At 37.8% G+C, this 21,560-nt stretch overlaps 1 protein-coding gene and 1 long non-coding RNA gene across 2 annotated transcripts; one reads left to right on the top strand and one right to left on the bottom strand.

The window, feature by feature from the left end:
• Positions 1 to 810: 810 nt before the first annotated feature.
• Positions 811 to 1,385, top strand: LOC147832488 (uncharacterized). The gene is made up of 3 exons (XR_015516609.1): positions 811 to 916; positions 1,004 to 1,102; positions 1,249 to 1,385. It is a non-coding gene; the product is annotated as an uncharacterized LOC147832488 (long non-coding RNA).
• Positions 1,386 to 3,583: 2,198 nt separating this feature from the next.
• LOC103909212 (zinc finger CCHC domain-containing protein 12) lies at positions 3,584 to 12,317 on the bottom strand. The gene is made up of 2 exons (XM_087295555.1): positions 12,093 to 12,317; positions 3,584 to 11,789 (listed from the first exon to the last, which is right to left on the bottom strand). The coding sequence occupies exon 2, from the start codon at positions 11,129 to 11,131 to the stop codon at positions 9,413 to 9,415; it is 1,719 nt and encodes a 572-aa protein (XP_087151681.1). The 5' UTR covers positions 11,132 to 11,789; positions 12,093 to 12,317; the 3' UTR covers positions 3,584 to 9,412.
• Between the last annotated feature and the right edge of the window lie 9,243 nt (positions 12,318 to 21,560).

The raw sequence follows: 21,560 nt of genomic DNA, 5'->3' as shown, positions 1-21,560 counted from the left end.
GGCATTCGTGGCAGGTAGACCCACCTTGTGAAAAGTGCGAAGACAGAGAAAGGATGTTTTTTTTTTAAAGCTGAGATATAGCTGAAGGAACAAGATTTGCAGTAATGCTTGAGGATGCAGCTAAATCATGAATCAATTGTCTGTTATAAATCCTTTTTCAAGCTAAAGCCAAGGCAATAAAGACCAAACCCTTTCAAGTGTCATTCCTCTGATATACAGCTTTATGAGGTGTTGTGGAGTCTTTGTAAACCAGTCTACTACTAAAATGTTACATTAAAGAGTATTTTAGTACTATTAAAGAAGGATCCCATCACATGCTAAACTCCATTATACTAAGGAAAGATAGTAACCTTGTCAAAACTGCACTTTAAAGTGTATATAATTTTGTATTTGTAGATAATTAAATATTATAAACATGCCTGCACTTAATTTTTTTGGCCCGGTTCTCAAAGGAAAACCTATAGATGTTGCTTGGTCCTCACAATGTTCAAGGCCCATATATCCTATCACATTCATATATAAAAAAGTTTTTGCAACATTTTGATATATATATGTTGCATATATACACACTCAATGCAATTTCTGTTTTTGCTCTAATTTTTCATGAGCTATACTCAAACATATACTACTTGTTCTACATTCACAAAAGGTCTCAAAATATTGTTCACACATTTTTTAAATATGAGTTAGTGAGCACTTCTCCTTTGCTGAGATAAACCATCCACCTCAAATGTGTGGCATATCAAGATGCTGATTAGACAGCCTAATTATTGCTCAGGTGTGCCTTAGGCTGGTTACAATCAAAGGCCATTTTAAAATGTGCAGTTTTCACACAGTAGAATGCCAAGATGTCCCAAGTTTTTGAAGCATGCAGTTTGGAAGCTGACTGCAGAAATGACCACCAGGGATTTTGCCTGTGAATTGAATATTATTTCTTGACCATACGTCTATAAATGCATTTCAGAGAATTTGGCATGACATCTAACCGGCCTCTCTACCACAGACCATGTGTAACCACACTAGCCCAGGACCCAACATCAAGCATCACCTGAAGAGCTGCTGCAACAGTCAGTTTACATAACCACGGATTTCTGCACAAACGGTCAGAAATGACTCAAGGTATCTCATCTGCATGCTCATTGTCCTCATCTGGCTCGTTGTAACCGACACAACTACTAAAATGTGATGGTTTCTGGCACTTTAGAGAGGGGAACTCTCAATAGATTAATCTTGGTTTTCACTATACAGGGCAGATGGCAGACAGCATCTTTGGCATCATGTGGGTGAGCGGTTTGCTGATGTCAGTGTTGTGAATCGAGTGGCCCATGGTGTCTAGTGGCTAAAGCTGATCTTGTTTTGCCATAGCCAATTTAACCCTATTCATATGTAAGTTTTAAATACAGCAGCTGACCCCCCTTTGGGATTTATTCAGAACTTTAATATTTCCATAGCAATGCATTTGTTTTTTGACATGAGGCAGCCCCATTCACTGCAGAGTCAATTATCAACGTCTGCTAAATCACACAAAAGTAAGTGGTTGTTAAACTGGGAAAAGAATATAGAGTAAACAAGCTAGTTATTCTAAAATGTCTGCAACTTAACCTTTATTTCATTAAAAATACTCTAGCCGTTGCATGAGCTGATTTGAGATTAGCAGCTTATCAGTAATGTTTTGAATGCTCTAACCACACTGGCATCATTGTATGCTCCTGAAACTAACCTAGAGTGATCACACTGCAATATTAGTCAAAGGGCTACGGTTACAAAGTTGTTCCCTTGTTTCTTCATGGCTCCAGCCCCTTGTTTTCTTCTAGAGAGAATTGGGAAACTAACTTTGTCTTACAATTATTTAAAAAATGTGACACTTTTTGGAGAACAGATGTATGCAGTACTTCTCTATAGACACTCAAGAGTAATATAAGCATGGGAAAAGTTAGCGTACTTGTTTTGTCATCTTCCATATAGTGACAATTATATTTTAAACTTTAAACACTTTAGACTACATGAGTGCATGCATACATTCATTCAATCAATCATCAGCTACTACTTATCCAGGGCCGGGTTGCAGTGGCAACAGTCTTAGGAGAGAACCCCAGACTTCCCTCTCCCCAGCCACTTCCTCCAAATCTTGGTGGTGGTATTCCCAGCAAAGCAGAGAGACATAGTCCCTCCAGCGTGTCCTTTGTCTTCACAAGCCCAGAAGACCTCCCTTGGTTGGCAACCAGGAGGGATCTGAAGCAGATGTCCAAGCCACCTCAACTGGCTTTTCTTTATGTGGAGGAGCAGCAACTCTACTCTTAGTTACTAACAGATAAAAAAACTCCTCAAGCTATCTCATCCTATCTCTAAGAGTGCACCCATCTCATACTATCTCTAAGGGTGCACCCACCCACCCATCTCTAAGGGTGCACCCACCCACCCAAAGCTCATGACCATACTGTAAGTAAAAGTAGGAATGTAGATTGACGGATCATGAGCTTTGCATTTGGCTAATCTCTTTCTTAACTACAATGAACCAGTACATCAACCATAATCAATGCACCAACATGCCTGTCACTCTTGATACAAGTACATGCAAGTTTTCATTAAGTGCAATTTTTTCACACATTTTATTGCTCAAAGTGAACAATTTGTCAGTGAATTTAACTGATCTGACCTTTGTTTCTAAGAAGCATACCATTATTTAAAACCTATGGTTGCAAGTCCCGTTAGGACCTGTTGGTGATAACAGATCTTGCAGTAACAGCTGATATTAGAAAACACACTCCAGATTGGTCTAGTCAGAGTGATCAGTAAATGATTCACTAATTCAAATGACTGGTCAAAGTTAATCTTATGTTTCACTTAATTCACCCTCAGGTACTTCACTGCCCATTACTCAGTGTTCCAAATCATTCAAGCCGATTCATCTTACTTAAGATATTGTTCTGTCCAAATGATGCAAAAAAGCTAGTTCATGCTTTTATGACCACTTGATTAGATTACTGTAATGCTATGTTAATTGGTTGCCTGGAATCATCTATTAATAGACTTCAGTTAGTGCAAAATGCAGCTGCCAGAGTTCTTACCAGGTCACAAAAAACATGATCATATTACCTCAGTTTTAACTTAAACTGGCTGTCTGTTAAGTTCTGTTTTGATTATAAAATAAAGCTTCTTGCCTTTAAAGCTTTAAATAGTCTAGCTCCTGTTTATCTAACTAACCTCCTGTCTCGCTACGATCCAACCTACTCTTTAAGATAACAAAACTCAGGGCTTCTGATAGTAACCAGAATAGCAAAGTCTACTCAAGAAGGTTGACCCTTCTCATATATGACTCCCAAAGTATGGAATAGCCTTACTGCTAATGTCTGAGACACACATAATGTCCAGATGTGGGAACACATTCTACCCTGACTCAGACATTTCTTTTGTCTAATGTCACACTCTCTCAGTTTAAAACTAGATTAAAGACTTATCTTTCTAGTATAGTATACACAGTGTGTAACAGGTTACACTATCAAATCAATCTGGACATCAGAAGCCTAGGATTCGACTACTGGAGGTAATGAGCATTTGCTGAAAAATGACAGAAACCACTATATAGGTAAGTATTTGAAATGTTTATAGATATATTTTTCTGCAGATCTTTCCCCAAAATAAAATTAACAAAATACAATAAAACAATTAAAACACAATAAAACAAAATAAAGTTCAATTGAAATTACATTGAAAATGTAAAGAAAACCACTTGTTCAGAATCAACAAACTCAGTATTTCTCATTTCACTTCAAAAGGAAAATAGTTTGATTTCCAAGTGTCCTTGCGCTGGTATTAGTCTTTTTTCTTAATCAGTTCTCAGGGAAAAATACGAACAGTCTCTATCCAGAAACGGGAAAAAAAACAGTCTTTTACCTTGAGCTGGAAAAATAAAAAGTATTAAAGTACTCTCCTGGTTCAGTAGGGTGAATTTCCAATTTCCTTTTCTAGTGTCCGTATAGGTTGGCCCGCCATCAATGTAAATCAGTCTTCAATCAAAAACACCAAAGAAAAAAACCTGACCTGTACAAAAGGCCAAAAGCATGACTACATTTAGTCAATGATATCATTATATCAGGTAAATATTTCCACATACAAGCAAATAACATTATAATCATTACAATTAACCTGTATCTCTTTTTTTTAGGCATGTATACAAGGCGATATGCATGTGAACATACACGTGAAGGGAAATAATAACACGTGGAGACAACTAAATACAGTATATATCACAAAACAGCAAAATAAACTCTTGTTTCTCTACAAACTGTGTTTGTTTGTCATTTAACATTAAATTCAGAGTGTTTACAAAGTAATTAAACTCACCATGTCCATATATTCACTCCTCAACAACACAATGATGCAATTTTCCCATCGATCATCACAGGAACAATTTAACGACTGAATCCTCTTCAAATACTTCTCTATGAAAGCTTTTTGTAAGTTTCTCAAACTAGTTTCAAAGTTATAATCTAATTTCACAGTTTAAATCATCAAATCTAGCGATCTCACTCTCTCCTCCTCCACAGTCTGGCGATCTCTTCCCACTGCGTCAGCAAGCGCAAATCCCTCCCACACATCACTGATTGGCTAAACCAATAACATGTGAATATTTCACATTATTATTTTTAAACAATTTATTTCTTATTAAGAACATTTTAGAACAATGAATCCACAATTATATGTTGTTTTATCCCCTGATCATTTATATTATTTTATAAATGTACAAATATAACTCTTCAGTAATCTGGGTTACATCCTCCCCCACTTAACTGTACACGTCTCGTGACAGTTTAGAATAACTTAACATATTATACATCCTGTATGGAGGATTTCCCAGGTAAATCATTCAGACTTTCACTATTATCCAATGCATTAAGCAAAACAGTGTTTAAGCCTTGGAAAAAGGAATGCACTACGTGCATTAAAGGGTTTCCAAGCTGTGGATAGGTAAGCATTTTAGGACCCTTTCTTTGTCTAGTTGATCGTCTGGGAAGGTCTTCTAAAAGATCATTCCCCTCCTCGTCAGAGGTCTGGGTCTGTCCACTACATTCCTCTTGAGAATTTTCTTGATCATTAACTGACTTTGCATTAGGAATTGGACTTGACTCAGTGATCTCCGAGACATCAGGTAAGGAGTCTGTTGGAACACCAACAGGTAAGTGTTCTCTTATATTTTCAGTAGGTGGAGCTTGCTCTGGAACATCCGCAGGTAAGTCACTACTTTGATCACTCTGAGCTACTTTGTCCGCTGAGCGTGAATGAATAACCCCAGGGTTATGAGGGACCTCATCAGAGACATTTGGCCTAAGCACTTGGTGAACCGTAGTAAATCTTGTCTCATCAATTGGATAAGCTCCACACATCATTTCAGGAATGTCATTATCCATCTCAGGAACAGAAACTGAACTGTCAAGGATCTGTGAATCAGGATTCTTCTGAGTATTATGTCTTACATTAGGTTTACTCACAACTGGATCTGGGATCCTGGAAGCAGGTAAGAATCCACAGGGAAGCAAAAGATCTCTATGAAGAGTACGAAGCGGACCATCTTTTGTTTCTGGCCGGACAGTGTAAACTGGTAAGTTAGCAGCTTGTTTCACAACAACATAGATTTCAGATTCCCATCGGTCAGCTAGCTTATGCTTTCCACGGATGCGTACATTCCTTACTAGAACACGATCTCCGACTTCCAAAGAAGAATTAGTTACATGTTTATCATACCGGATTTTGTTCTTTTCAGCAATCCTCCGTGCATTTTGTGAAGCAACCTCATAACTTTCCTTTAGATGAGATTTAAGACTTTGAACATATTGTGAATGAGACACTTGTTTACAGTCTTTACATGGCAATCCAAAAGCAAGATCAAGCGGCAACCGTGGTTGACGGCCAAACATCAACTCATATGGAGAAAATCCTGTAGACTCGTGTTTAGTACAATTATATGCATGTACCAAGGGTTTGACAAAATCCTTCCAATGACTTTTGTCCTTTTCTTCCAACGTTCCGAGCATATTTAACAAAGTCCGGTTAAACCGTTCCACAGGATTTCCTCGAGGATGATATGGTGTTGTTCTAATCTTTTGGATTCCGGCAATTGCACAAAGTTCCTTGATGGTATGAGATTCGAAATCTGGTCCTTGGTCACTATGTAACCGCTCAGGGAAACCATAATGCACAATGAACTGATCCCATAGGCACTTTGCAACAGTTCTTGCTTTCTGATTCGGCGTTGGTATGGCCACTGCATACTTCGTAAAGAAATCGGTAATAACCAAGATATCACGAGTATTGCTCTTATCTGGTTCAAGAGAAAGAAAATCCATGCAAACAAGTTGTAAGGGTCTTGTGGCTTGAATGTTTACTAAGGGTGCACTTTTCTGCGGCAAGGATTTCCTACGTACGCAACGACTACAAGTCTTAATTTTGTGCTCCACTTCAGTTCCCATCCTTGGCCAATAGAACCTAGAACGGACCAAATCTAGCGTCCTTTCTGTTCCCATATGACCCATTTGATCATGTAGACTGTTCAAAGCAAAACTTCTAAGATCCTCTGGCAAAACCAGTTGGAAATTGACTGAGTCTCCTTCTCGTCGTCGTCTGTACAGAACTCCATCTATCAACTCAAGACGGTCTCATTCTCGTAAGTAAAATGGAAGATCTGGATATTCTAGTCGTAATGCAGGCAGAGGTTTTTCACCAGATTCCATGCACATCACTACTTCACGGATGACAGGATCACATCTCTGCCGTTCAGCCAAGTCTTCCTTCATAAGGAGAGGTAAAGCAGCTAATCCGTTTAGACTATCCTCTTGTTCGAAACATTCCGGCACAGCATCAGGATGGATTGCCAAAGACTCAACTAGAGTGACACCAGAATCATCACTTTGTTGGACAGAATGCTTCTCACAAATAGCTCGGATTATATCTCTATCCGTATTCTGTGGATTCTCAGTATCGATGGTATGATACTCCACGAACTTATTGATCCTTTCAAACTCCTTTACCGATAACTGGTCTTCTGGCAATGATTCATGTGGTCGCCTAGACAAACTGTCTGCATCAACATTTTGTTTACCAGCCCGGTACTGCAGCCGAAATGAGAATGTTGAAAGTGCAGCAAGCCACCGGTAGCTGGTAGCATCCAATTTAGCTGTCGTCAGAAGGTATGTCAATGGATTGCTATCTGTTATGACAGTAAATGTGCCGCCATAAAGATAATCATGAAATTTCTCAGTTACAGCCCATTTAAGGGCAAGGAACTCGAGTTTATGGGCCGGGTATCGGGCCTCGCTATACGACAAGCCTCTACTAGCAAATGCAATAACACGTTGCTTCCCATTTTGCTCTTGATATAATGCAGCTCCCAATCCTGTGGTGCTAGCATCGGTGTGAACAACATAAGGAAGTTTGGGGTCCGCAAATCCTAAGACGGGAGCAGTAGAAAGCTTTTCAATTAGGATTTCAAATGCTCTCTGGCAAGTAGCTGTCCAACGTCCGCCAAAAGGCTCTTTTGGATCATGGTATTGATATTCCTTTTCAGCTTTCTTACAACTCTTCCTCGAGGGTGGATAACCAGAAGTCAGTTCATTTAAGGGCTTTGCTATTTGTGAGTAGTCTTTAATAAACCTACGGTAGTAGCCTGAAAAGCCTAAAAATGACCTTAACTCCTTAAGGTTCCTTGGACAAGGCCAGGTCTTTATAGCCTCAATCTTTTCAGGGTCTGTTGCCACGCCTTACTCGGATACTACATGACCCAAGTATCTAACAGAGGTCTGGAAAAAACGGCACTTTTCTGGTGAAAGTTTTAGCCCATACTCCTTCAGACGAGCAAGAACTTGTAGCAAACGTCTCTCGTGTTCCTCAAGGGATGCAGAAAAGACAATCAAATCATCCAAAAACACTAGCACTTCTTTCAGGTTAATGTCACCCATACACTTTTCCATTAGCCTTTGGAAAGTGCTTGGGGCATTGGTTACCCCCTGGGGCATACGATTAAATTCCCAAAACCCCAGGGGACACACAAAGGCCGTTTTCGGTTTGTCTTCCTCTGCAACTTCAATCTGATAGTAGCCAGATTTTAAGTCTAGTACAGTGAACCACTTGGATCCATTTAAAGCTGAAAATGTCTCATCAAGGTTCGGCAAAGCATATGCGTCCTTGATTGTTTGAAGATTTAACTTCCGATAATCGATGCAGAGTCGTACATCTCCATTTTTCTTTCTGACTACAACAATTGGCGAAGAAAAAGGGGATTCTGACTCGCGTATGACTCCACTTAAAAGAAGTTCCTGAAGGTGTTTTCTTACAGCCCCAATATCACGTGGATGAATTGGTCTAGCGCGGTGTTTGAACGGGGATTCATCATGTAATTTGATGCAATGTTTCATTTTTTGTGTATGTCCAAAATCCAGATCATGTTGAGCAAAGACTTCTGGCATCTCACGAAGTTTCTTTGTGATTCGATCCTTCCATTCCTGTGATAATGGAGAATCACCAAAATTTAAAATGAACTCTTCTTCTTTGATTACTTTGGGCTCATCACTTTGGAATTCCTGTTTAGGTATAGCGTTGTCAGAAGAAAGCACTGACTCCAAAGCATGGATCTCTGCAATGACACACCTCTGTGGGATAGTGATATTGTGATCAGTCTCATTTGTGAGAACCACAGGAAGATGGCTATATCGTCTAGAAGGGAGAGTAAGTAAGCAATTTTTCACCACAATTCCACCGGGTAAGAAAGATATGGAGGGGTGTTCCACAACAATCCATTTATCAGTTGGAAAGCCATGCATATGGGCAATGCCCTCTAAAACGACAGTTTGGCCAGCCGCCATGACTTCTGGTACCTTACTTCTCAACCTTATTTGACCAAGAGCACCAGCATTATGTTTGTGCCGCAATCTGATGGTATTCAGGACAGTTCTGTAGCCAAACAAGGAAGGCTGGAAGGTCATAGAACTCGTTTTCAAGTGTTCATCATAAAGGGTGTCCAAAGTATTTGTCCCTATAATAATTAAAGGCATGGTGCAAGACTCTGGCTCTGGAACCACCAAAGCGACAGTAGGTAATTCAACACTTGTCCCAATAAACTCTGCAGGAAAAGTTATATTCAGTTCTATGTACCCAATGTAGGGCACAGAAAGGCCATTCGCACCTTCAACTTCCAACAAATCAGAAACGGAATTGATGGGGGTTTCTGAAAGGTGTTGGTCATAAAAGGATAAGGGAATAGTTGTAACTTGGGAGCCTGTGTCGATCAAACAGTTACATTTCTGCCCTAAAATAGTGACTTGTGCGATGCATCTTTCACCAACCAACCCTCTGGGTAATTTGCCATCTTTTATTTTCGAACTATGGCTTTGCATAGAAGCTTTAGTTTTAGGGGGACACTTTAATGTTTCAGTCCCTGGCTGTCCCGCAACAGGAACTGGCTCTGGTTTAAAGCAGCCTTTGCCATATTGTTTTGAGATTCCCACTGGGACTGTTTCTCCCTCAGAAGTTTACGCTTTTCAGCCACAAGTGCTGGGTTGGGCTCTGAATCACAGGAGGAGGCAATGTGGCCATCTTCCCCACATTGAAAACAGTACCATGGCCTGGGTTTGTCAGTTTGTTTATAATGCATAGGCATTGTAGATTCAACACTTGGCTTGGTTGATTTTTTGTCTTTGAAAGAAGCTTTCCGATCTACGGTTTGTGATGCCAGTTTCTTTGGGGCCTCAGATTTAGTAGCGAGTTTAGCTAATTGGCTCTGTAGAGTGGCTATCTGTTTTTTAAGCTCTTTAGCTTCTGTTGCTAATGACAACACATTGCAATCTGTACTTTGCTTAGGTTCATCGCATACCCAGATCCTTTGGGTGTTCATCAGTGCACGCTGCTTGGAACTACCTAGATGTTGCTTCATACGAATGGTTTTTGCAGTATGTTTATCTTCCTCGGTTCGTAACATCAATAATAGCTGCGCAAAAGTAGGAGGATCATCTCGTTTTTGTGCCAATCGCAGGTCAGCTATTAAACCATCATCCCAGCAGCCCCGACAAAATTGTTTCAAAAGGTGTCGGTCTGCTTCACTGGCCAACACACCACCACGCTTGATGGCTATGTTCAAGGCTGCCTGAAGCCTATACAGGTAGGCCGAAGGTTTTTCTCCTGCATCCTGCAAGGTATTCATGAATTTAGCGAAAAGTTCATCACCATCTTCGACTGTACCAAAGGCAGAATCTAGCAACTGCAGGTAAGCTGATGGAGCAGCGTCAGCGCTCAGTTGTTTAATGACATCAGCAGCTGGGGGCAAAAGGCTATCTAGAATCTTTCTTGAACCATGAAGATCAGATATTGCAGGATCCTTCAAAACGAGATCGACACTAGAACGCCATGTGTCATAATCTGTCTCATTAGCAGGGCGAGGTTTCCTACCAGAAAACAGTCTGAGTCGCATGGGTATGTGTGCCTGGGCAACACCTTCTCCACTCCTCACCACATGTTCAACAACCAACCTCTGTACTTCTGGTGGGTTAAGTATTGTGGGTGAAGTAAGAACTGAAGAATCAGCGACATGAGCAGCAGTTTGATGCATTTCCTGGTTTCCTTCGTTGCTAGGCTGAGCCATAACTGGAGATGTTTTGCCACTAATTGGCTCTTGACCAGATGGTGTAATAGGGGGTTTGTCAGGAGCTTCAGATACAGAGCTTGCAGGAAGAACTACAGCACTCATTTCTGTTAGCATTTCACTCAACATTGCTTCAAAATTTGCCCCACTAAGTTTTGCGATTTCTTTCAATCCCTTTAGGTATGATTTGGTAGCACTACCCCCTAACTGTTGAGTGTACACACTGGATAAGGATCTCACTAAGTAAGTGATATTTGGATCACTAGTCAGCTGGTAAGTATACGGCAACAGGGGCTCTAAAGACTGTAAAGCACTGCCACTGTCAAATTCAATAATCACATCCTGATTAAACTCAGATTCAGGGTCTTGAATTTTAACCGATCTAACAATAGAACCGTGTTTTTGCAAGATTTTCAGAAATTCTTCATCATCTGCTGTCTCAGTTTCCCCACTAATTATAATAGCATTTGGGATTTTGATACCTTCTTGCATAACTACATCCATTTTAACAGAGAAATGATTATTCCAAACACCAATAGTATTTTAATCACCTGTCAGTTCTCAGCAATACAGCACCACCTCCTGGCTGGCTCGCCAATTTTATGTAACAGGTTACACTATCAAATCAATCTGGACATCAGAAGCCTAGGATTCGACTACTGGAGGTAATGAGCATTTGCTGAAAAATGACAGAAACCACTATATAGGTAAGTATTTGAAATGTTTATAGATATATTTTTCTGCAGATCTTTCCCCAAAATAAAATTAACAAAATACAATAAAACAATTAAAACACAATAAAACAAAATAAAGTTCAATTGAAATTACATTGAAAATGTAAAGAAAACCACTTGTTCAGAATCAACAAACTCAGTATTTCTCATTTCACTTCAAAAGGAAAATAGTTTGATTTCCAAGTGTCCTTGCGCTGGTATTAGTCTTTTTTCTTAATCAGTTCTCAGGGAAAAATACGAACAGTCTCTATCCAGAAACGGGAAAAAAAACAGTCTTTTACCTTGAGCTGGAAAAATAAAAAGTATTAAAGTACTCTCCTGGTTCAGTAGGGTGAATTTCCAATTTCCTTTTCTAGTGTCCGTATAGGTTGGCCCGCCATCAATGTAAATCAGTCTTCAATCAAAAACACCAAAGAAAAAAACCTGACCTGTACAAAAGGCCAAAAGCATGACTACATTTAGTCAATGATATCATTATATCAGGTAAATATTTCCACATACAAGCAAATAACATTATAATCATTACAATTAACCTGTATCTCTTTTTTTTAGGCATGTATACAAGGCGATATGCATGTGAACATACACGTGAAGGGAAATAATAACACGTGGAGACAACTAAATACAGTATATATCACAAAACAGCAAAATAAACTCTTGTTTCTCTACAAACTGTGTTTGTTTGTCATTTAACATTAAATTCAGAGTGTTTACAAAGTAATTAAACTCACCATGTCCATATATTCACTCCTCAACAACACAATGATGCAATTTTCCCATCGATCATCACAGGAACAATTTAACGACTGAATCCTCTTCAAATACTTCTCTATGAAAGCTTTTTGTAAGTTTCTCAAACTAGTTTCAAAGTTATAATCTAATTTCACAGTTTAAATCATCAAATCTAGCGATCTCACTCTCTCCTCCTCCACAGTCTGGCGATCTCTTCCCACTGCGTCAGCAAGCGCAAATCCCTCCCACACATCACTGATTGGCTAAACCAATAACATGTGAATATTTCACATTATTATTTTTAAACAATTTATTTCTTATTAAGAACATTTTAGAACAATGAATCCACAATTATATGTTGTTTTATCCCCTGATCATTTATATTATTTTATAAATGTACAAATATAACTCTTCAGTAATCTGGGTTACAAGTGCATCAAATAACAGTAGGATATGTAAGTGTGCTCTTTGCAGGTGAGTAGGCTTTACAAACCACCTGCAGGACACATTCTTCTTGTCTTAATACACCAGCCACTTTGTTAGAAATACTTAATACTATATACTAATATTAATTTAATGATTTATATGTTTGTTTATATAACATGTCTTTTCATTTGCAGCACTTCCATTTCACATTGACCGTAATATCTAATAATAGCAGCTTTACTGATTATTTTCTTTGCTTTTTTTATATTTTACATCCCATGCTGAGGCTTCTAGAGATTGTGCAGAGCCACTTGATCAGATCCAAGATCTGTGAAGAGATCATGCCAACAATCCGAGGACAACACATACACTTAATACACAAACATCTACACATAGACATCACTTATATACTCTGTTACCGCAAGTTAAGCCTGTTTATATAATAACTTTAACTGATAACATTATTAGTAATTAAAGTTATTAGTAACTAATACATTTATAGTAACTAATAAACTTAACTCTTCTGATTTTGATTGTTATGCAGTAATGTGCACCTTTTGTAAACCTGCTTTGAAACAATAATTATTGTAAAACGCACTATACAAATAAAAATTACAAATAATTATTAATTTATTTTTGGACTGTGATCTTTTTTGTTAGATTATTGCCAGTTTTGGCTTTGGTACTAATCTAATGTATATGCACAGAAATATTTTTGTAAATCATCCCTGATTTCGTCCATGCAGAATTTTTTACATGGTTGTGGCTTATCATTGGGGAACCTCATGCGAGTGACATGTTGATCTTGCCCTCATGCCAGTAAACAAACCATTATAGAAGATAAGTTGTTGGAAAGGAAGTATACGTTATTCTGATTAAAGACTATAACAAATATTAAAATAATCCATTAAAATGTTGCCATCTTTCCTAGTGACTTTAAAAAAATGAAAACCCCAGCAACAAATGTTCATACCTAGAATAGTTCCTAGCTCAGAGCTGTATCACATTATCCTGATGTGTTTAGCCTCCTGTGCTAAATGACTGCAACATGCTGCTGTTTATGTCTCACACAAGAATAATGAGCGTAAATGTGCCGCTGTAAACCAGTGAGCAACATACCTGTGTCACCCTCTCCTAAAAGCACAGGATAATTCTACGTGCTGCTTATTTCCAACACTTCCCTTACAAAAAAAAATAATTGCAGTAAACTGAAGTAAAGCTGCAGTACAACAGCAGTTTATAGAAGTTTAACTGCAGTAAAATTAAGTACAATTGCAACATTGCAATACAATGAGGTATAAGCACAGTTCAAATACAGTACAATAAAGTTCAACAGCAATATAACTGCAGTAAAAATAATTAAGCTTCGTCTTTACTGCATTTGTGCTGCTGTAGTCGAATATGCCAATGGTGTGGTAAGAACTGTACTGCACTTTTGTTCCAAGGGGTTTTTTCTTCAACATCTTCCAAGAATATTTTATAATTTTTTCTGGGATGTTTTTTGGATTCAAGTAATTTTCTTGTCTAGTTTATAGTTCTAGTAGTTTCTAGTTTATTTGCAAAAACGAATTATAAAAAATAACTGTAGTGAACTGAACAGTAAAACAGCAACTATAACGCAATAAAGTTCAACAGCAGTAAAATTTGCAGTACAACCAAAGTAACATTAAATAAACTGAGAGTGCCCTTACAAAAAAAAAAAAAAAAAAAAACACTGCAGTTTTATTTAACCTTTGAAAGTGCAGTTTGTTTGGACACTCATTGCAGTAATCAGGTATAATACAACCCACTGCACTACAACTACTGTAATTCAACAAAATTACTACTACAGCACAGCTGCAGTACAACTACTGCAATAGTGGTGAAATGATACTCCTACTATAATGAAGTACAACTGCTGCAAAACAACTGAAGGTCTACTACAGTACAACTGACATACCGCTATCGCAATAGAACTGCAGTACAGCTACTACTTTTTTCTGCTCGGTGAACAATGGTTTCCAAATGAAGTTTTAGTATTTCAGTTGTACTGCTGAAGTACTACCACAGTATATTGTATTGCACTGTTCAGAAGTTTAACTAACTACAGAAATACATCTACAATACTGTCAGACATAACAAAACTAAGTGTAAACTTTTTAATTCTTATGTACCTAAGTGCAATAAACTATTTAACATGTTTTGCAGTAGCATTACTGCATTATAGTAGTTGTAGTACTTCAGTACCATGGCAGTAGTTGTTCTGCATTATAGTAGTAGTATCACTTCAGTTCTATTGCAATAGTTGTACTGCATTTGTACTGTAGCAGTATTTAATTTGTATTGCAGTAGTTGTACTGCAGTTGGTTGTATTGTAGTACTTCAGTTGTATTGCAATAATACTGCAAAATACTTTACGCGTTTTTTTTCGTGTCCAACAAACTGCACTTTTCAGAAGTTAACTAAAACTGCAGTATTCTTTTAAAAAAACTGCAGTATTCTTAAAAAAAACACTGCAGTAATTTTTTGTTAGGGGTGCATGCCACCATTTTCCAGCTCTAAAATATTGCATTGAAAAGGCCGTTCTGGCAATCCGGCAATAATAGCTCTCTATGACCCCAGATGGCAATAAATACAATCAACATTCATCACCTACTTGCCTTCCTCACCAGACAAATGTTTTTAGGTTTCGGATAATAAGAGCAATGTGCCGTTAACTGAGAGAACACATTTCTCTTTATACCTTAGCTTTCAATTTAAACCCTCTGCCAACTGGGCAGCGGTGAGTGCCAGATTGACCATTCAGACTGATTAAACTGCTAATCAGAAGCAGTGATCTACAGTGCTTGTTCACTTTTGTGTGGAGCTGTGCAATACTGAATGTCTTATGTTGGATCTTGTTTTTTTATGAAGATGACTGGTGTGTGGTGTGTATGACACTAAATCAGATTTTCATTAAGGCCGACCAACTGACGGAAATGTTCATCACCTTGCCTATTAAGAAGTCATTTTGCACTTTATTATATGCTTCCCTAATAAAAGTCAGATGGATTTTAAAGATAGGTGAGCGAAATTTATGATTAACTTTTTTATTTTTAGATTACTTATTAAATTTCTGTATTTGCTTATGGAAAAGATAAAAGTTTGAGGTATTTGTTTACACATCATTTAAAATTTACACAACCTAAATGTTTTTTTTTTTGTTTTTTTTTTACCAGTAGGTGGATTCTTTCATTTTCTACTTTGTTAATCTCTACATAATTTAAATTATTTTGTACATAAAACTATTATGAGCACAGTCTTAATTTGACAGCAATCAGACAAAACAAGCAACAGTTTATTCCTTTTTCGTATTTGTTTGTTTTTTGTCTTTTTAAACTTATGCAAACCTTTTAAATAAGCACTACATTACTGAATGAACCATCAAATGTCTGTATGAACACAGATTTTCTAAAATAGCATTTAAAAAGTATTTCAAAGCACTCTTGTTAACTTGTACTTCTCCTCAGGCAATGTCTGTCTTTTCTCTACAAACTTAGATTCGCATTATTTATTTGTAATAATTATTTCCTGCATTTGCATTTCTTCTTCTTCTGTGTAATCAGTATTTATTTTACTTTCATTTTTACTTTATTTGTTGATTTTACTTTCGGCTGCCACATGCATGTGGATGTTGAGTCTTCTGTAAAGCAATTTGTAAACAGTTTTGAAAGTTAATAAATCAAAGATTTACTTGCCCTAGAGTGTTTGAAACAAGTGTAAATCATAATTATTACATTTACAATAAAAGTACGCACTGTTGTAACAACAGAGTACACAGTTTCAAATGTTTTGCCACATGAGTAAACACTACATGTCAATGATGTTAAATAACATGCAATACAACAAATTAAAGTGTGTCTATGTCCTTTTATATCTGAAAAACTATGAACATATGGCATATTATAATGGCTGAATGTAAATGTTATGCTGGGAACACAACTGCTTTTTTTTTTTTTTTTTTACATCAAATCATTTTGCAAAATAAAATTAAAGAATGTCGCTGCACGGTGGCACAGTGGGTAGCACATTCGCCTAACAGCCAAAAGGTCACTGGTTTCTAGCCTCGGCTGGGCTCGGCTCGGGGTTTCTGAATGGAGTTTGCATGTTCTCCCCGTGTTCGCATGGGTTTCCTCTGGGTGCTTTGGTTTCCCCCACAGATCCAAAGACATGCGGTACAGGTGAATTGGGTAGGCTAATTGTCAGTGATGGGTTTCAGCTGGAAGGGCATCCACTGCGTAAAACATATGCTGGATAAGTTGGCGGTTCATTCCGCTGTGGCGACCCCAGATTAATAAAGAGACTAAGTCGAAAAAAAAAAGAATGAAAAAAAATTAAAGAATGGTGCTAGCAATGCCACTTCAAACATTCAATTTCTAAAGCAATAACTGATAAAATACCCAATTAGTTGATTTAAAAAAAATCTCCTGCTAAATGAAAGAAATTTCTGCTGTGTCGTCTTTCATCATTGATCACAGTTTCATTGATGAAATCAATTGATGAAGCAAACTTCAGAAAACAAAAAAGCTCAAGCTTTTAGACAAGTGGGTAGAAAATATATAGCAGATGACAAGCTCAGCATGTGTTAGAATATGAGTTTTTATTCAATCGCAACCCACATATCCTTCCTTGCAATAGTCTGAGAATTTGCTTCTTTTGTCATCCTTCCTCAACCAAATCTCCTCACTGGTTATTTGTTGTCTGCCTCCATTGCTTCTTTTTACTCACTATCTGCTTTCTGTCCTTCATGTTGGTCTCCCACGAATCATTATATGTCTTTTCTTTCCCACATGTCTTTAGATTCACTCCTCCAAAACATAACGCCCCACTGTCCTCCTCAAGAGACTCTTTTGAAGCTGTTCAATCTTACATACACAGACAGCAAATTCTTCAGTCAGCTGATTTCTCTGGGCAGCCCTTAACCAATCTAGTGTTTCCTCTTCATTCGGTTATGCTTTCTTTGTCCTCTCTGGGTAATACAAGACAAAACAGCCCTACAGTCTTAGGTAGATTTTCACCGCTGACAAGCAGTGTGTCAGTGTTGTCTATTTTGGTAATAAAATAATAATACATAGAATAGGCTTTGAATGTTGCATGTTGTGGCAATGTGGTGGCGCAGTGAGTAGCACTGTCGCGTCACAGCAAGAAAGTCACTGGTTCGGGCCACGGCTGGTCAGTTGGCATTTCTGTGTGGAGTTTGCATATCCCTGTGTTTGCGAGGGTTTCCTTCGTGTGCTCCCCCCACTGTCCAAAGACATGCGCTATAAGTGAATATGAGCTAAATTGTCCGTAGCATATGAGTGTAAATGAGAATGCATGTTTTTTTTTTTTTTCAGTGATGGGTTGCAGCTGGAAGGGCATTTGCTGCGTAAAACATATGCTGATAAGTTGATGGTTCATTCCGCTGTGGCGACCCCAGATTAATAAAGGAATTAAGTCAAAAAGTAATAAATGAATAAATGTTGCATGTTGTAACTTATGCAATATTTCTAGTAACCTTTGAGCAATTGTGGTTGAAGCTATTTTTATTTCTTTAGATTAATACATGTTTTATATTACATTATCTTCTGTAATCACTGATCACTAGGAATGAGCTACATTACCATTCAATTTATTATTATAATTATTAATAATAATGACACTTCTAAATTATTACGGCGACGCAGTGGTGCAGTAGGTAGTGCTGTCGCCTCACAGAAAGTGCGTGGGTTTCCTCTGGGTGCTCCAATTTCCCCCACAATCCAAAGACATGCAGTACAGGGGAATTGGGTAGGCTAAATTGTCCGTAGTGTGTGTGTGTGTGTGTGTGTGTGTGTGTGTGTGTGTGGATGTTTCCCAGAGATGGGTTGCGGCTGGAGGAGCATCTGCTGCGAAAAAACGTTAGGGTTAGGGTTCATTCCGCTGTGGTGACACCGGATTAATAAAGGGACTAAGCCGAAAAGAAAGTGACTAAATGAATGAATATAATATTAATATTTGCAACTCAGGCTCATTCTGAAAATGTACCACTATTTACATTTCTGGAAAGCACCAAAAATATCCCAGGAGCTATGTTTTCTTGCATTTTTTTTCACGAAATCATAGGCTGCTATATTCGCTTTCTGTGATCTCAAATTTCTCCTCTGTGCCATTCATGCCTGCTGTTCTTGTGTAAATCCACGAGAGGCCGCTGTCGACTGACTGATTTACTAACTGACTGATTGACCGATCGACTGACCCACCTTCCTTCTTCCCTAAATCGAATCAATAGAGTTTTTAAAAGCACAGATTGAACAGTGACCAGTGACCAATGCAGTTCTCTATTGGAGACAGGTCTGCACTGCAGGCAAGCCAGACTTTTTAATGTGTGCAAAAATATGGTTTGCATTGTCTTGTTGAAGTATGCATGTTGACATATGCTTTTCAGCATTAATGGTGCCATCACAGAAGTGCAAGTTACCTTTGCCATATTTAACCAATCACATGATTACTAGCCCTAAGTTGCTGCCTTTTTGGAATGTGTTGCAGGTCTAAATGACAGAAAAGTTATATAGATATATAGGAAAGTTATAAAGATATTGTCTACAATGAAATACAAGTCAAAGTAAATTTGGAAATTACCACTTCCTTTTTACTTCCTTTTTCCATTCTGTTGGTGGTATGTATGGGGGATGTTGGAGGATGTTGTTTTTTTTTAAACAAATGCAGTCAAGGTAAGCATACAATTTTTTTGAATGGTAAAATTCACCAGTTAGCCATTATATGTGTACATTGTGAATAGAACTTGCATTCATGGCCATTAAACATACACACTCAGTCAGTTTAGATGACCTGGAGACCAACGATGCTGTTTTTGTTTTTCTTTCCTAACTGCTATCGAGTGTTTTCACAGACAAACACCAGAGGGCTGTAACTAGGATTTTAAATATGTTTTTGTTGGCAAGTGTCCGCATGGAACTGAGCTGTAATGACATTTTTTTTTTTTTTTTTTTTGAGTTAGGGATGCTAGCCAGCTAGCAATGGACCGTGAGAGAGTTAGAGCTTTTGTGCTTGTTTAGAAAAAAGGCTTTAAAAATCAAAGACTTCCTACTGTTCACTTTTTTCCCATATAACACCCAATCATTCCTGACAGCAGGCGCACCTTGTTTTATAAATCATGTCTTTCTGGCAAAAACAAAGGGAATGTCTAAGTTCAGCCAAAAAAAATAAAAAATAAAATCTGACCCACCTAAAATGTAGTGATGCAGCTGGCTGTGCTTTTTATAGGTTACAGCTGATATGGGTCAATTACTGTTTACTTGAATTCAATGTGAAGACAAACTAAACAGAGAAGTATATCATCTAAATGATCTAATCACAAACATATGCTTTAGCTGGATAGCTTTTTAGCTGGCTTGTTGATCACAGCATTTCACTTCTCATTTTTCCTTGATCTTTTGCTATAAATGTTTGACATCATATTCTACAGTTTAAAGGATATTTACTGATACTAAGCTACTTTTAGGTGGCACTCCTAGTTGTGGTTAGCACTGTTGTCTTACAGGAAGAAGGTCGCTAGTTTAAGTCCTGGCTTGGCCAGTTGGCATTTCTGTGTAAGGTTTGCATGTTCTCCCTCTGTTCGTGAGGGTTTCCTCACGGTGCTCCGGTTTCCCCCACAGTCCAAAGACATGCACTAGGTGAACTAGGTAACCAAAATTGGCCGTTGAGTATGAGTGTGTGTTAATAATTGAGTGTAAGGGTGTTTCCCAGTTATGGGTCGTGGCTAGTAGGGCATCCACTGTGTAAAACATATCCCAGAGAAGTTGCCTGTTCAATCCACTGTGGCGATCCCTGATAGATCAGAGACTATTCCAAAGAGAAATGAATGAATGATTTTTTTTCTAAGCTGTATATCTGTCTTATTAAATACATGGCATATTAATAACCTTTCATAACTTTAAATTAAAACATGTACAGCTTTGTTGCTGAGTTATGTCTGATCTTATCTGTAGTGAGCTATTACACATGCTGTTTGATTCTGTTACAATATAATGAGGCCTTGCTAAGAGGCTGAAGCTGCACATGGGTGTTTACACAGTCTTCAAGGCAAAGCAGCGAAAACAACTTGTTTAATTCTAAGGGCCAGAGGGAGCATAGAAAATGGTTGTGTAAAACTAAACTCCAAAGTAAAAAGTATAACTAAAATTAGTGAACCTTAGGGATATTAAAATGATAAAAGAAATGTATCATTTGACCTGTTTAAGGCCTGTTAGTCACGAACAAACATGTTCATTGCAGATAAGACCTTTTACAGCAATGTGAAGTTAAAGGCCCTGACATATCAATTTGATGGTTGGATCTCTACAAAAATCTTACCGACGTTGAATGTCTGGCAGCTCATTATTTGTGGTTCGTTCCGCACTGTCGCCAGTAGTCGAACCTCAACGTCAGCATGCTGATGAATCTGTGTTTGCCTGCATTTGCATCTTTAAGAGAAAGAATTTTGACTAGATGTTTAGCTTTTTGGCAAACCAATACATGAGAAGAAAATCAAACAAACAATGAAGACAATAAGGCTCACTGAGAAGGGTATTATAAATGTATATCCTACAGTACCTGCACTCTAAACAATGCTGGGTTGATTTCACCAAACATTGTGTCTAATATCGGCAAACCCAACTTTTGTGTTAAAAAGTGTCATTTAATTAAAAAAAATATATATTATCCCGATGTTTGGTTTATCCCTATTTGACATTGTTATGATAACCTAGCATCCCATATCCCTTATACGCATATTGAGTGTGAGCATTGTAATACACTATTGTTTTTTAAGGTTACTGCATGGGTCAAGATTAGGTTTTGGGTTTAGCACCTAAAAAGTTGTAAACTGTCATTTTAATAAGTTAAAATGGTGGCTGCTAATTATTCAACAAAAACAAAAACATCTAAAAACCTCAAATTGTGTTGGTTGCTTTTAAATCTGAAACATAGCAATCATAAAAATACCCCAAACCAAGAATTTAGCATCTTCTTTTAGTCTAGACGGCTAAAAATCATCAAATGCA

This window comes from Danio rerio, chromosome 19 (assembly GCF_052040795.2).
Source record: "Danio rerio strain M-AB ecotype USA chromosome 19, GRCz13ab, whole genome shotgun sequence".
In the NCBI taxonomy this organism is placed as follows: domain Eukaryota; kingdom Metazoa; phylum Chordata; class Actinopteri; order Cypriniformes; family Danionidae; genus Danio; species Danio rerio.
The sequence above is the reverse complement of the archived record's forward strand: the minus strand, read 5'-3'. Positions and strand labels throughout refer to the sequence as shown.

Coding starts and splice junctions, on each gene's coding strand:
- LOC103909212 (XM_087295555.1), bottom strand. CDS start 11,131: ATGGATGTAGTTATGCAAGAAGGTATCAAAATCCCAAATGCTATTATA.